This window comes from Rhipicephalus microplus, chromosome 10, assembly GCF_043290135.1.
Source record: "Rhipicephalus microplus isolate Deutch F79 chromosome 10, USDA_Rmic, whole genome shotgun sequence".
Classification (NCBI taxonomy): Eukaryota; Metazoa; Arthropoda; class Arachnida; order Ixodida; family Ixodidae; genus Rhipicephalus; species Rhipicephalus microplus.
Window position 1 is genome coordinate 41,928,976 of NC_134709.1, and position 16,380 is coordinate 41,945,355.

At 44.9% G+C, this 16,380-nt stretch overlaps 1 protein-coding gene across 2 annotated transcripts in view; it reads left to right on the forward strand.

Moving 5' to 3' along the window:
- Positions 1-16,380, forward strand: part of Cth (Cystathionine gamma-lyase) — a 35,519-nt gene that overhangs the window by 17,246 nt on the left and 1,893 nt on the right. For both annotated transcript variants that reach the window (XM_037431830.2, XM_037431831.2), the window contains exons 2-9: positions 8,776-8,857; positions 11,045-11,140; positions 11,243-11,352; positions 11,885-12,016; positions 12,112-12,169; positions 13,188-13,265; positions 14,060-14,212; positions 15,386-15,560. In XM_037431830.2, coding sequence (XP_037287727.2) covers positions 8,776-8,857; positions 11,045-11,140; positions 11,243-11,352; positions 11,885-12,016; positions 12,112-12,169; positions 13,188-13,265; positions 14,060-14,212; positions 15,386-15,560 — 884 coding nt within the window. The remainder of the gene's footprint in view (positions 1-8,775; positions 8,858-11,044; positions 11,141-11,242; positions 11,353-11,884; positions 12,017-12,111; positions 12,170-13,187; positions 13,266-14,059; positions 14,213-15,385; positions 15,561-16,380) is intronic.

Below are 16,380 nucleotides of genomic sequence, written 5' to 3' on the forward strand. Positions count from 1 at the left end.
GGGTACCCAGCACTAAAACTCCCTATTAGAGAGTTTTAGTACTGCGTACGCTGCGTACGTGGCGGCGTTGCGTACGTAAGGACGCCACGTTTTGCGTAGTGCGCATGCGCAGACCGCAACGCGCACGTATCGCGTTACGCACGCAGCCGCTACGTACGCACGCATGAGATGCGTGCGTGCGTACGTATGAGGTGATCGCGCCGCTCTCGAACAAGTTCGCGACAGCGCGAGACTTCGTTTTGCAAAATGGCGGCATCGAAGGCAAGCACCGACCGGCTCTGTGGCTTAAAATATGGTTATAATCTGGCTATAACACTTGGATTGGCTCACATTGGCTGTCAACAACACGTGCTTCTATTTTGATCTACCAGATGGCGCAACACGCTTCTCGCTCGTTACGTACGCGGGTACTACCAACGTTTTTAGAACAATTGTTCTAAAAACGTTGGGTACTACGGCGTACTAAAAGCCGATTAGTGGCAAACGACGCCACGTAACGCAAGGCGCTTGCGTGATGCGTACGTAGCACCATTCCGCAGTACTAAAACTCTCTATTAGAATAGCGTTTGCCCTGCTGCGAACCGCAAGGCACGATCGCAGCGACACCGTAGCCTCGAAACCAGCGCTTGCGGGCCACATGCGGGCCGCACGCAATTTCGGATTTTCTGCGTGCGGCGGTCCGCGGACGCCGCCGACTCGCGTTACGACGCATGCGCAGTGGCAGCGACCGCACCGCAAGGGCTCGCGGTGCGCTATTCTAAAACTCCCCAATAAACCCTCACTATACCATTGCGTATACGTTACGCGCGAACGTTATACGGGCGTGCCTCAGGCGGGCGCTGATTGAGGCCTCCTCCCAGTCTGCCCAATGTATAAACACGCACCACATGATAGCGGAATTCTGTATACTATATCAATTCGCGCGACTTCGTTATCTATACTTATCGACCGCGTTTTCCACAGCGCGGCGTACATCGACCGTCAGCGCAGCACGTGTTGACGGGAAAGGTTTGAGCACGTGCGACCAAAGTCTGGTCGTGTGGTGGTATCGTCGGGGGACGGGCGCTATCTTGTTATGTACATACAAGTGCGAATGCGCAGCGAGTTGGGCGAGTTGGTAAGGATGCATGACTTCGGTATCTTAGATCCCCCCCCCCCCCCAAAAAAAAAAAACGGAGACAGAAGAAAGAGACGTAGACAACGTGGGCGCTAACTTCGAGCCACGTTTATTTGTAAACACACATGAATATATGTGTGTTTCCAAATATATATGTGTGTGTGTTTTCAAATAAACGTGGTTTGAAGTTAGCGCTCGTGTTGTCCAAGTTTCTTTCGTTTGTCTCCGTTTTTTGGCGCTAAGATACCGGAGTCATTTCGAAAAGTTTATCAGAGCGCGAAAACTTGACACGATCACTCACACACGCACACACCCATGCATCAAACACACAGCGCTATGAATAGAGCTAGGAATAAATCAGTTGGAAGTGAGCGCTGTGTGTTTGATGCATGGGTGTGTGAGTGATCGTGTCAAGTTTTCGCGCTCTAATTAACTTTTCGAAATGATCTACCGACTAGCCCAACAACAAGTTCTCTTAGAATACCGGAGTCATGCGTATGAGCGTTCGTCGACGTCGCTTCAAAATATTTTTCGTACCAGGGAGGTCATCCAAACGAACACGAATGCATTCACAACAACAAAACCGCGCACCGTATACTCGTCGAGCGTAAACACACCGGACTCCACGCCCGGAATATGGAGCACTGATAGCGCGTATCCTCTGGCAGAAAACACGGTCAACCACAGATAGTGCAAGAGAAACGACATGTGCCGTAGCTTTACGACTAAAAACTCTCTCACAGCCGTATACATGTTGACTATATACGTTGCTTCACCTTGCGAAACTAAAGATATCACAGTCTAGCCTTTCCCTTTGTGAGGGAAAGGGTGAGGTTCGTCGTAGCCCCCCCCCTTCCTCCTTATTATGTCATTGGCATGGTTTGGCTTGAGTGGGGGGAGGGGGGATTGCTTTTTTGCACACCCCTGCCGACGCCCATGCGCAGCATTATAAAAGTGTTACCAAGTGTTATAACGCTTCGTAATACGTATGCAAGCAATCTTTTTATTCATTATTTTTAAATATTACGAATGCACCATCCACAAATGCAGGTCAATTTTTATATGATTTTTTTTTTGTCAAAAGACCATCCAACCTTCGTTTCGAAAATACCCAGAATAGCAACTCGTCAACAGGCTCCTAAACGCGCAGGAAAAGCTCGCGAATCTCTTCGCACGCCTGACCAACCTTCTTCCACGCGCAGTGACATCACCTCGGTGATTGGCGACGTGACGCAGCACGCAGCTCGTCGATTGGTCCAGGTCTCAACAAAAGAGTAATGAAGTCAATATCACCGATCGCCGAGTTGACGTCTCTGCGCGTGGAAGGAGGTTGGTCGGACGTGTAGACCCTCTCACTGTTTACAAAAACAGGTCCCGGATGACATCCGGTTTCATCCACCCAAGTGCCTCAATAGCATCGGTGGGCAAGAAGAGCGTTAGGAAATGGCCCGCTGATTTTATACACTTTCCTTTCCTCATTTGGCGGAATATATTAAAATATATGTTCTTTTGAGCAACATAAAAACTACAAGAGATTGCATTGAACATTAAGTACGTTCTTTTTATCTGAAAAAAAAAATAACTAATAGGAAACTTTTATTACAATCGAAAAAAGGTGAAAATGTCCTTCCAGTTTCTATGTTACGAGCTGGTAAATGAGGTGACCGAAAGTTTTTCGGGGGGACACAACGCTTGCAATCTTGAAACCGTCTATACGAAAGATGCACCAGCTTGTTTGAAGGGTGTAAAAAAAGAAAGTCGGAGCTTGTTGGCGGGCCCTTTAAAAATCAAAATGTGCATGGGGCGAATCGCGCAATACCTTTCTCATAAAAAAAGCTTGCAAAAAAAAAAAAAAGAACGGTCAACGGTTTATTATCAAGGAGCCAATTCCTCTACTCTGCTTATCAGTGGCGTAAATCTAAAAAAAAAAACCGCAAGGGCCAGCCATGGTGGTCATTTTGTTTTTAAGTGTTTCAGGGCTTTATTTTTACTTACACAAAAACTAAAGCCACGTGTCTTGAAATCGAACTGAAAAACGAACGTATAGGACCCCAGCTCGCGTTATTGCATTGTTCTGTTCAGTCTCTTCTGAAACCGATCGAGCGGCAGTTTGACATTTCAATATACTATCCCACCCAGCTGCGGCGTATTTAACACCGGTACACGTTACAGGAAATAAAGGCTTTGAAAAAAAGTTGGGTGCACTAAATTTAACTGTCAAGCCATTCAGATAAGTCGGCCTCGGCGGATCAGTGGCTGTAGGGTGCTCGCCTGCTGAACCGAAGGTCGCCGGTTCGATTCCGGTCGCGGTGGTCGCGTTTCGATGCAGGTGACATGGTAGAGGTGCGATGTCACACCAGGTAATCGACATTTCCGGAGCCCTCCACCACGGCGTCTCTCATAAATCGTACGGTGGTTTTGGGACGCCAAACCTCACATATATTAATTAAGCCATTCGGATACATGATGTTTGAGAAACAAATCTTATGGAGGGGGGCGCATTCAAGACGTGTCCCCCCCACAGCCTGAGCACAAGGGGGGTTCAAAACCCGACCCCACTCACATGATTTACACCACTGCTGCTAATCGTCTAAGAGTAATCATCGACAATGCACATGGAGAACCGGCAGACGCGCTTATCGTGCTCCGATACCAGTCGCTGATGATTAGGGTCGTTATCTACACTTCCGTGACTCCCCCTTTTTCCCCCCAGGCTTGTTCTCTTGTTTAAGATATACTTTATCTTATATAAGCAAGGTTCGGATCTCTTTCGAGTGTGTGCCATGTGCGCGTGCACCTGCGAATTGTGCAAGACACAACTTTCAGAACAGAACTAAAAAAAAAAAAAAACGCGTATCTTGCACGGGAGATGAAGCGCTAAAGAGACAGCGGAGCTGATGCGCACCTAGGCAGACCCAGGGCTTAAGCCAACTTCCATTTTTTTTAAGGGAGGGGCTCGGTCCCCCCCTTGGCAAGTCAACTGTCGTAGCACTGACGGACCCATTTGACAAGCGCTGCAGTGTTGAGATTTGTTTAACAGTAGAGATGTATACAGAAAAATTAAAACTCAAATATATTTATTTCTACAACACTTATATGCATTTGTTCAGTGCTAGAGACGGTGGGCGCTTCACTGCAATGATGCATGACTTGAAGGCCGGGTAGACCTGGCTGTTGCTGTTTTTCAGAGTTCTGCAAAATTTCTTCTTTGTTCATTCCTCTATTTATTTCCGTTTCTAGTTCCACATTCACGTAAAAAAATTGCTCAAAAAACACGCTTGAAGAGCTCGTGGAAGCGCACCATGTCATCCACTTGCTGGAAAGACTGCAGCCGACGAATATACGGGTAGAGCGCTGCAGCAACGTTCGGGTTATCGCGTCAAAGATGGCACGCACGTTCGTCAGCCTACTAAGCGCGAGATCGGAAACAACTTACACATAAGCGATATACCAAGAAGCATGCATCCAGAATACGACAAAGGAAGAAGACAAGCCAGGATAAAACTACTCCAGCAGATACTACTAGAACGCACCAACAGCAATGAAGGAGATGTAAGATACATGGACGGCGCGGCGTACATTACAAACGACCGTTTTGCCATAAGCGCGATCGACGTAAACGGCAAAATTAGAACAACGTCCATACGAGCCAAGGACCCGAGTAGAGCGGAAGAGCTGGGCATGGCCGTGGCCATCGCTACATGCAAGACGCGGGATACCGCCGTGATAACGGATTCGCAAGAGGCGTGCAGATGATGCATGAACGAAAGGATCGGAAAGGCAGAACTGTATACGCCTTTAAAAGGCACCAAGATGGACTAAGCAGCGCACGCCGGGCCATCTCCGACACGCTGGGAACGCACTGATGGCTGTCCCGACGAGCATGAGCGCATACCGAAGAAGTACTCGGACATTTTGGCCAATTACTAGAGGAAGCGGTTTAACCCCCGAATGCAGAGATGTTACTTGACTCGTACTTGACTCGTTCTTGACTCAAGACAGTCTTGCCGGTCGCCATAAATCGTTCTCGAACTTGCGGATGACTTGAAGGCGACTTGGCTCGGTCGAAGTCAGGACAAGTTTCAAGTCAGCTGCGGGGCTAGCTTGAAAGCGACTTCACGCGTTATTCCAACATGGCCACCTCTCGGTGACCTGGAGCGGTGACCTGCAGAGAAGACTCCGGGCCGAAACGTACTCGCACGGAACACTGATGCACGCGACGTATCCAGGGGCCTACGGGCGGGACTGCAAGTTTTGCCCTCCGGACGCGCGCCTCGTGTATGGTTCTGGAGTGTAACAACAGTCCGGACCGTCGCCACAGCCAAGTGAAAAACTACCAGAAAGAAACGGATTCAGATGAATAAATCGAAGACCAGTGGGAGGCTCTGCCATGGTGGCGCAAGACCCTTACAACCAGGTATATACGATTGGTGAACAGGGCTCGGGCGGGGACAGCGAGTCATTGCCACCTGGACCGAGGAGGCCTCCCACCTTAGGGCTGAAGCACAAAGAGCCTGGCCAAATTAAGTTCATTTATCTCGCTCGTGTCACTGTTTTAACACATTTGATTTCTGTCTATTTCGATTTCTTTTTAATTCTCTCTCTCCATATATTTTTTTCTCTCTCGGTCATTCCACCTTTTTCTTTCTTCCCTTTCTCTGTATTTATCGCTTCCTCCTTCTATATTTCTCTAGCTTTTTATATTTCTATCTCTCCCTTTTCAGCCTTTTTTCTCTATTACTCTCCCTATGCTATGCTGTCCTTCCTCCTCCTGACTATCGCTTCCCTTTCCCACCTACTTGCTATACCAAATATGCAAACCTATGTTACACTCTGCTAGTGTGCCTGGATAGCAAAGTGCTTAGGACGCTCGCCTTCAGATCGTGGTCACACGCGGGTTCAAATCTCTCCTCGCGAACCCCCTCCCCCCCCCCTAGAATTGGTCTCTTTCTCTATCATCTTTTTTTCTCTCTCTTCCTCTCATTCTGTACTCGATCGCTCTATCGCCAATCACAGTTATTACATCTTGCGCCGGAGAAACCTGACAACTTGCGCAGTAAATCGGGAGGTTTGTTATTCCTGTAGTGTGCTCGGCTTATAACAAACTCGATATAACGTACATATATTTTGAAGATGCTTAACAGTTTAGTAGACAATACTTGACATCAAAAGAGAGCTCTCTTTTGATGTCAAGTATTGATGTCAAGATTTTTGCCAGTGCCTAGGCACTGGCAAAAATGTATAAAGCATCGCTGTTTAATTAGACATTAGGTGCCGCTGCAAACTTCAATGCGCAATGCGTTTTTGCTAAACTTTTTTTGAAGGCATCCACATGAGTGAACTCGGCTTTATGCAGTCGGCACGTTGCGAAGTCAGTGTTTTCTTTTATTTTTGTTTCTGACATTTCTTTATGCAGGCATACTTTTTTTTTAACTGACTCGATGCATCCTATAGGATTCCTTATCAGATAATTAAGCCGGACAAGTGTAGATTTAGGATGGTCCCACATGCGAAATTCCTCTACAGCAAATATTTGCCCCGCTTTCACCAATTCCGAAGACTCAATCGACGCGGTGCGAAACGAAATCTTAGATATTGGAGGCGCATGACGTCACTGCGCTTCCGTGTCGTGACGTCATGTCTGCGCAAGCGCACTGCAATCCTGGTGCATTCCAGCGCGTGTATTGCGGTGCGTTCTCATACCTTTTTTTTTTTTTTTGCATCAGCAACGAGGCCAGTTTGCATAGCCGTCCACGGGATGAGCCTTGTACAACGTGACACAGTCACGCAACCATATACGCCATTAATCTCGCGACAGATCCAGCGACTGCGTACACCGATCGGGCGTCGCGTGCTCTGTTGCAAGATGCACCGCCAGGACTTTAATAAAGTGCGAGCGACCGACAATTAAGAAGCTGCGGCACAGGATATATGACACGCTAAGGCCGACCCGATCGCACGGTGCAGCAAACGTTGTAATCAAGCGACAATTACCGGAAGGCAGAGTGAGCCATTAAAAGCCCGGCAAGAAACAAGATTTACAAGGCGTGTAATCGCCTCGGCCTCTTCTAAAGGCAGTAATCACAGTCGGCCACTTGGCGACCACGTGCACTTGCAGCCTTGTCGAGCAGCGGCATAGTTGTGTGCGTGTGTGTAAGAGAGAGAGAGAGAGAACCAACTGCTTCTAATGTCCCACCTCAAAGTTAACACCAGCTGAAACCAGTTGGATTCCTACTTACACATTTCCACTAGGGGGGCGATTGCTCATTCTTCTGTCGTAGTGAGTGATTCGAAAACTGCCGCATAGAACTTCGGAGCGGGTAGGGGCTTGCAGGACAGCCCTAGCCGTTCTCTCCTGTAACCCGCCGTCCAAACTTGTTGCGTTAATCTGGACACCTGCTCGCTCGGGCTTAATTGGTAATGAGGCGACCCGCGCAAGCGCTCGAGCTTTCACGATCCGAGCCTTGGGGACGTTTCAGAAACCAACGATTTACCTACTGCATGTACATCTAAAGAAAGATTACTTGCATACAACGACATTTGTGGGCAGTATACCGCCTCGGTCGCCAAACCCTACCACCTTTACAGCGTCAGTTCTCCCGCAGGCGTGAGGTCCTCCTCTGGCGTAAACTACAAACCCGAATTTTTTTTCTCTCCGCTACATTACGCCACAAAATTTATCCCGGAATATACTCTAATTCAGACTGCAAGGTTTGTACGGTAAGAAAAGCGGACTTTAACCACATTATGCGGCAATGTCGAAATCACTCCACTCCCCCGAAACCTTCGTAAACAATTAAGTAGTCGGGAGCTGTGGGAGGCTGCCATGCGCAGCTACAACCCAAACCTTCAGGAGGCGATATCCTGAGGTAGGCTGAGGTGGTAGAAGAGGCCTACCACGAGTAGGATCCCTCGCCTTCTCGCAGGCCCTTTCCCTTAAGATGGAATAAGTAAAGTTGTTTCTCTCTCTCTCCACTAGGGGGAGGGGGGCAGTTGGATTTGGGGAGGGGGTAGTGTTCATCTACGCTCTATGTATTGATATATATTGAGTATTTGCAACGCTAAAAAAGCAAAGACAAAGAAGACACAAATACCCAGACTTGTACGCAGACATGTACCAACTAGCCCATCAACGAAATCTTCTTGAGCTTCTTGTATGTTTGTACTTGCGTGTTTTTACGTGTATGCAAACATGAAAATTTTTGGGAAGGGAGGTGAACCTCCAGTCCCTCCATACTCAAGCCAGATCAAAAATATTCCTGTTGATTTTGTTTTCACTGATGTACTCGTTTTCACTAATGTACGTGCTAGACTATATTTTGCAGCGGTAGTGGCATAGGAAAACTTGTAAAGTAAGTTTGATATCGCCAGGGCTGTGGCCAAGGAGGGGAGAGTGCCCTAGCCTTTCTCCCCCATGAACTTCTGACGGAGGGGGTGTTTGACCGAAAATAGGTAATGAAAATTGATATTTTTTAAAAAAATAGTCAAGATCATCAGCAAGTGCCCCCCCTCCCCCTGAAAAATATTCCTGGCTATGGGCCTGGATATTGGCACACTGAAACCAGTAGTGAACAATTGCAATTGCACAATGCTGTTTAGTAGTAGATTTGTAAGCGGTATGCTAAGTGTGAGCTTGCTTTTAATCTTGTATATTGCAGCAATTCGAGTACTCCAGGTCTGGCAACCCGACCCGCAAGTGCCTGGAAGAGTGTCTCGCAGCCCTGGAGCACGCAAAGTATGGTACGTTTGCAATCCATGGAATCTTCAATCAATGATTATTGATTCTTCGCAAGTGTGAGGAGCAACCTTGATTATTGTAGCCAAAGGTGTACATGAAATGTGCACATGCATTCAAACATATGACTGATGAAAAGAAGCGACTACATTGTATCATCAATTGCAAGTAGAACAAAGTCAAACTATTGCAATGACATCGCTCCTTTCAAATCGAGAAAAGAAAGGATTTGTCTTTCGAAAACCGAACATTCATACTTTCCTCTTGCGAGACAGTTTTGCATAGGTGGAGAATGGGGGGTGATCGAATGAACATTTCAGTCTTAATTTACCGCAAAGAGTGCCTGACAGAAATAATCCCCCTTATCGAAACATACGCAGGCCACTCTTAAATAATGCAAAGCTGTAGCAGTGGCGAGAGAGGCAAAAGATACTGGCCTTATCATTTTCACAAGAGAATGGTGAACGAGTGTGCGCCACGTTCACAAGGAAATGCTGCAAGCTATGCATTTTTGTAGCTTTAACACAAGGAGTGAGCTGGGAAAGATGAGCCCCCTTATCGATACGTACAAGGGCTGCTCGCTCCCCAAGATATGAAAAGCTGTCTGTAGCAATGGTGAGCGAAGTAAAAGATACTGGCCCTATCACTTTGAACAATAAGATTCAGCAAGTTAAATAAGTGCACTTGCGGCATGTCTTAGATAACTCATGAGCGTGAGGAAATGCTGAAAGCTATGCAATTTTATAATTATCCCAGGGTTGCAGCCTGTAAACTCTTGGACTCTCAGTAAGCTCTCAGAGAAAAGCGAATTCCCGACAGGAAGTGTCCGTACTGTTACGCAAATAACACGCACACACTTACAGAGGACTACCACTCCACACTCGCAAATCACTAATAGGCGATATGGTAATTGGGTAAGCAACTCTTACACCCACCTTAATACAGCACAGCGTTTGGATATAAACTGCAAGGGCCTTTGCTGCACAGTTCAATCTACCATCACTTGATTGCTCTCTGTTATCTGCCCCTCATACACGTTTTCTGAAGTGGCTCCGCTGAGCTTCAGAAAAGTGGCAGCTTCTGGAAGTGTTCTGAGAGAGAAGCCTAAGTATGGAGGCGATGCACATGGTGACCGCACAGGTGTCCGCTATAAGTGGCCGATGTTTCTTTGAAGAGCAATACCACAATAGGTGTAGATACTGTGTCTGTCTTGCTGGATAAACAAAAGGCTGAGCCTTGGAGTGCAGCCGACACCTCTCAAAGATACGAACCTAAGGAAAAGAGGAAAACCTCGATGACAAAAAATGAGGCTGCTCAAATACGTACAAGTGGTACAATCGCATCTGACATGAGCTAGAACGCCTGAGCACCTCTCAACATGCTCGCGTGTTGAAGTTTGGAGAGAACGTGATAGCACACCCAGGATACGCAGCTAGACTTACACAACACCACTCAATCGAGACACGGAGATGCACTCGATGTGCTCACAAAGCAAGAATAACAGACAGTGTACAGTGCCTTGTTGCGAAACAGTACTCTCTATACACGATTCTTAGTATAGTACTTTTGTCTTTTAGGGCCAGCTACATGGCTACCTTGGAAAGGAATTGAACGTTTTACTTGTGCTCTATGCCGGCCGCTGCTTAGCTTGTGAAAAGATAACAATTAAACTGAAAAAAATCTATAAACAGGGATTGTGTGCTAGAGTGGACGTTTCGAAAAGTGGACTTCCCTTCTTGAAGGCTGTAGGACTAAATCCCTCCAATATACGCTATGCCATAATCCAAGGCAAAGGTTAAATTTTCCTGTTTAGCAACACGCAGGTAAAGTTGGATCAAGTCAATGAAAATTGTAGCTAAGAAAGGCTTAAGAGTAAGGTTAAATATTTATGCAGAAGCCAAGCCTATGTACGTTGAGTAGCTGGACAAAAGAACAAGAATTTACGGATGGGCTTCAGCGCGATTTAGACAAAGACAATAGGAGACACCGGGCGCTGTGTGTCTCCTATGCTCTTTGTCTCAATCGCCCTGCAGCCTATCCAATTATGTACTACCAACTCGCCCAAGTCAAAGTGCTTTTGGAAGAATTTACGATTTGCAATGAGCCTCTATAACATGTGAAAGTGTGTTCATTTTGGTCAAAGTAGAAGTCAAACATTTCACATCCTCCATGTTTTTGTCTACTTTCCCCAGCACTGACATATTCTTCGGGCCTGGCAGCCACACATAACCTGACACACCTCCTGAACAGTGGTGACCACGTCGTCAGCTTCGATGACCTGTACGGTGGTAAGGAGCATATATTGTCACATGCAACGTGTTTTAAAGGTCCATATATATGTTAATAGCGATAAATGTCTTCATGGAAGTAACAAAGCACTACCATTTCAGGCACGAATAGGCTGTTCAGGAACCTGCTGATACCTAGAGGGTTCGAAGTGACATTTGTTGATGCCACAGACCTAAAGAAATTCGAGGCTGCCCTAAGGCCCAACACTAAAGTAAGTGTTATGTTTTCTCTTAACCATGTTTTTCTTTCATATTTATATTCGAGTACAATATAAAGAAAAAAAAGCAGGCTGTTACTTTTAAAATATTTTAAGCATAATAAAGTCCCTGGACTGTTCAAGAAGTAAGGTTGATATTACAGCATTCTGGCCATTAACAATTTGTTGCATGCCTACGTTTCTAACCACACATCCTGTGTACTTCAGCATTCTTTGTCTTTTCTTCTTGCACTGCTTTTCAGAGTTGAGCACACAAATCACCTGCTCAAACCAAAAATTATAGCAGCCGATGGAGTAGCCAACCTGTTGGTGGCAAACTAGTGGATGTTGCACAAGCGATTTTTTAATTTTGCTGTTTCAGCATTTGTAATTGCAAACATTGTTTCGTAATTCATTACTGCAGACGTTACTCCTACAGGCCTTATTCTAACGATTACTACAGTATATTCATTATTGACAGGCAAATTAAGCAACTTGAGGTAATGACGTGTTGACTCACTTTGCATTCGCTCTTTGTTCTTCTTAGCTGGTATGGCTGGAAACACCGAGCAATCCAACCATGAAAGTCGTCGACATCAAGGGGGCCTGCGAGATTGTCCGAAGAAAGTGCAAGGCCATTGTCGCCGTCGACAACACCTTCATGTCTTCCTACTTCCAGGTACGTCGAGCGGTGCCGTTCAACTGATGGCCTTTTCACGAAATCGGGCAAAAGCTTGAATATTGCATGCTATTTTCTTTCTTTCTCACTTGCAGAAGCCTCTTCTGCTGGGCGCAGATGTTTCCGTCCATTCTCTCACAAAATATATGAACGGTAAGTTCCTATTTCAAAACTGTGTAGAATTCAATGCATTTAAAGTAATGTGTAGAATTCAATGCATTTAAGTAACAAGCAGTATTGTAGCACTTTTAATTCACTAGCTGGCTTCAGAGTTAAACAGACATTGAACAAAATTACAACGCTTATTTCTACACATTTGTGCACACTGGGCATGACAAACACTGAAAACGCCAGGTTTATGTTTCATAGACAGTCTGCAAGCTATAAAAGATACAAAAATGGTACATAGGGGGCAAAGTTAAAGGTTTCAGGCTATAGTTTGCCCATGGCCTCGTGGATTTAGACAATGTCAACTCAAAACTAATTATAAAGAATATTTCATCAATAAAAAAGGGTCATGTTATTTTATAAAGAAGTCCAACTAGTTATCTATATTCAAGTAATAATAATAATAATAATAATAATAATAATAATAATAATAATAATAATAATAATAATAATAATAATAATAATAATAATAACAACAACACCTGGGATTTTACATGCCTAAACGTCAACATAATTATGAGGCTCACTGCAGAAGACAGCCCCGTTAATTTGGACCACCTGGTGTTCCTTGAAGCGCAATGATACTGCAAAGGAGCAATTATTTTGCCTCCAGCATTTATTTTGTATCAACGCGACTGCCGCGGCGGGGATTAAACTTGCAACCTTTAGGTAAGCAGCCGAGCAGTGTAACCACTATATCACAGAGATGGATAAATTAATGATGAGAGTACAGTTGCGAAATTTCCGAAATCATGTACAGGTTCAGAATGACGTTCATCAGTGCCCCTTGATTGAATTTGAATAATGATAAATCGGTGTAGGACATCCCACCAGTATTTCATATTGCTTGTGATTGCTTAGGTGATAATTGTGAGACTGTATTATTATTATTATAGTATGAACATATTATTTCAACCCACTTGTGCAATTGATTCTACTGAAAGTGCTCGACAGATCACTGACTTTGCCGAGCGGTAGCTTACACCTGTCATTAAAACCGCAGGGCACTCTGATGTGGTCATGGGCGCCATCTGTACAAACGACGAAGAGCTTAACGACAAACTACGATACTTCCAAAATGGTGAGTGCAGTATTACAATACCACTGTAATGTGGCTGACAGCTTGCCTATAGAAGACTTTTTTCGGGATAATGTATGTGGTGTGTAAATCCTATGTCTTATTGACAAATATCTGAAGTGAGGTGGTCAGACCCAAGCTCAACCTGGAGTATACTGTAAAAGTAGAAAATGTGTTACATTCATTACAGCATCACATTCATAATACACAGATGCTTTAATCAGCTGTTATTAATGGCAAGCAGTGAAGTTGGGTGTGCACTGAAAAAAAAAATGATCCAAGTAAAAAGGGTGTTTTTTTTTGTCCCACAACAGTAATCATCATCTGGCTTTCTCGCGCTCCCTTTCTTGAAAACCCAGTGCTGGCCACTTTCCTATCAAAAAAGCCATGTCACGCTGATAATGCGCATGTCGTTCGTGACCTGAAAGTGTTGGGCGCAGTGCGATAGAGCAAGGGAAGGAATGCAAGATCGATGACGACTGTTGTTGCGGGACAAAAAAGACACCCTTTTTACTCTATATTTTGAGTGTAAGGCTAGGGAGTAAGGAAGTAAGTTAGGAGTAAAGGGCGATTTTACGCCCCACTCCCTTAAAAATTTTTCCGGCAACGACCCTGCAAGTTGCACTCGTATGCACAGCTAAAATGATGATCTTGTGATGACTAAACTGTTCTACCGACATCTCAAAGGATTGTGGAGAAAATGCGGAACATTGTTTGCATGTATGAGCGTGTTATGCTTGTGACTGCAATCTCGACAAACCATTTTTACATAAATTGTTTACGTGCACGCCATGCAGCTGCGGGTGCCGTGCCATCGCCTTTCGATTGCTTCCTCGTCAACCGCGGCCTGAAAACCCTGCACGTTCGCATGGAGAAGCACATGGAGAATGGACTCCGCGTGGCAAAGTTTCTGGAAGCCCACCCTCTCGTAGAGAAAGTCATTCACCCAGGTGAGAACCAGCAAGTAAGCCAAATTATTAGTTCACCAAGTGAATAAGCTGGTATAACTGCCACTGTGCCTATAACTTGACCTGTTGTCATTTATTCCACCTTTTTTAATCTATAACAATGATTAATAATATTAGCCCATCATATGTCGCTTATAATGTCTCAGTTAGAATGATTTTTATTTGGTTGAAAAGGCTTGGGTGAACAAACACACCAGACACAATGATGATGAGTACACAATAATAATAGGAATGGCTGAATGAAAATGATGATCACAATGAACAGATAACAGCGATGAGGAAGAGGTGCATAATAAATGCCCCCAGTACAAACCTTTTTTAGAATGCAAAGTGTTTGCTTCAGCGAACATGCTAAGCTCAGTATGTTTTATAAGTGGTACAGCCTTTGCAAAAGCTCTAATACAGACACTGCAAAGGTTTAGGGATCTTGGTAAGTCCCTAGTCGACTGATGATAGTGGCAGGTAAAATCATTATAATAAGAATATCACAAGATCATGAAGTCAAAAGTAGGTGGAAATAGTAGATCAAGGTCATAACACGACGGTACACAACATTGCTTGATGAAAACTACCTATCCCGATACTGTGGTCCATGTTGTCACCATCTTTAGGTATCAGCACACCGTGAAGTTTTATAAAGAGTGGACAGCATGACAGGCACATCCTACATGAGGCAATAAATCAGTAAGTGATAATACTGTGAAAAACTGTGAAAAACGACCACCGTCAAAAAGCAAAATGATGCGAGATGAAGTCATCTCGGCTGCCATGTCTAAATACTAGTACCAGCATTACGAGGTGCTTCTGCGACATAACATGAAAACTATACACTACATGCGAAGTTGATTTGCTTCTCAAATGGCAATGTTAACGACAATACATATTAGCGCCACTACATTGGCCACTTGGGCTTAACGTGAGGATGTGCAAATGTTTTTTAGCAATTACCCATGCGAGCACTTCTTTCTAACTTTCAAATCACTTTGAATCACCAGTTTATCACAACAGAGCCTTCGCTGTTCAGTATGTCAGGACGGGGCAAGAAGATTTGACCTCCTGGTCCTGTCATGGGAGTAGTCAGATTTGCGTATATACAGGATAAACCATAAAGTTTCGAAGATCATTGATTCACGAACCAATTACTGCAACGTGCAGGTCTGCCTAGCCACCCACAGCACGATGTGGCCAAGCGCCAGTGCTCCGGTTTCAGCGGCATGGTGACGTTCATGCTCAAAGGCGGCCTCAAGGAGTCAACCCTCTTCCTCAAGAATCTCAAGATTATAACCCTGGCCGAAAGTCTCGGCTCCATCGAAAGCCTCGCCGAGCTGCCGTAAGTACATTCACCGGCATAGTAACATTTCCTTTAACAGTGAAGCTGTTTAAGGTTAGGTCAAGGGAGCACAATCCGCATTTTCCTAGCCAGTGTGTGAATGAAACAACAAACGCGAGTTATGCCACAGAAAGGAAACAAGCCCCCGCCCTATTTGCCAATGGTCCACTAAAAATGAAATCCGCATACAAAAGCATGTGCGCAACAGAGAGAGGAAGAAAGAAAGAGAAGCACAGTATCAAAGAAATAGAGAAAAAAAGACTTTGTGAAACACATTTGATTGGCAGAGCAGGAAGAAAATATATATGACCTTGTTTGTACTGATACAGTGCAGACCGTGTGATGCCATCAGCTTGAGTATTGAGCCAGCCTTTGCAAGTCAGAGACGCTGCTTGAACATTTTTGTTTCTTTTTTGTAGGTGTGATATCGCTGGTACAATAAATACCAAAAATGCATAAAGTTTATGCTGCACAAGGTGACATGATAGTGCCACTGTGAATTGGGCACAAGCACACGTGGCCAGCTAGAACCAAAATGATGCAGTTGGGCATTTGAAATGAATTGCTTAATGTGATTCAGTAAAACTTATAGCTGGGCGAGATGGTGCATAATTTTGGGTTAACTGGTGTGTGCAAATATAGACGACACAGAAAAGAAGAGACAGGGACAAGTGCTTGTCCCTGTCTCTTCTTTTCTGTGTCGTCTGTATTTGCGCACGCCAGTTTGCCCCGAGCTTAATGTGAACATATCAAGAGTTTATTTGTGACCTATTGTCTATGACATAACTAAATAATAAGTTGAATTCTTATGTGCTGTGGA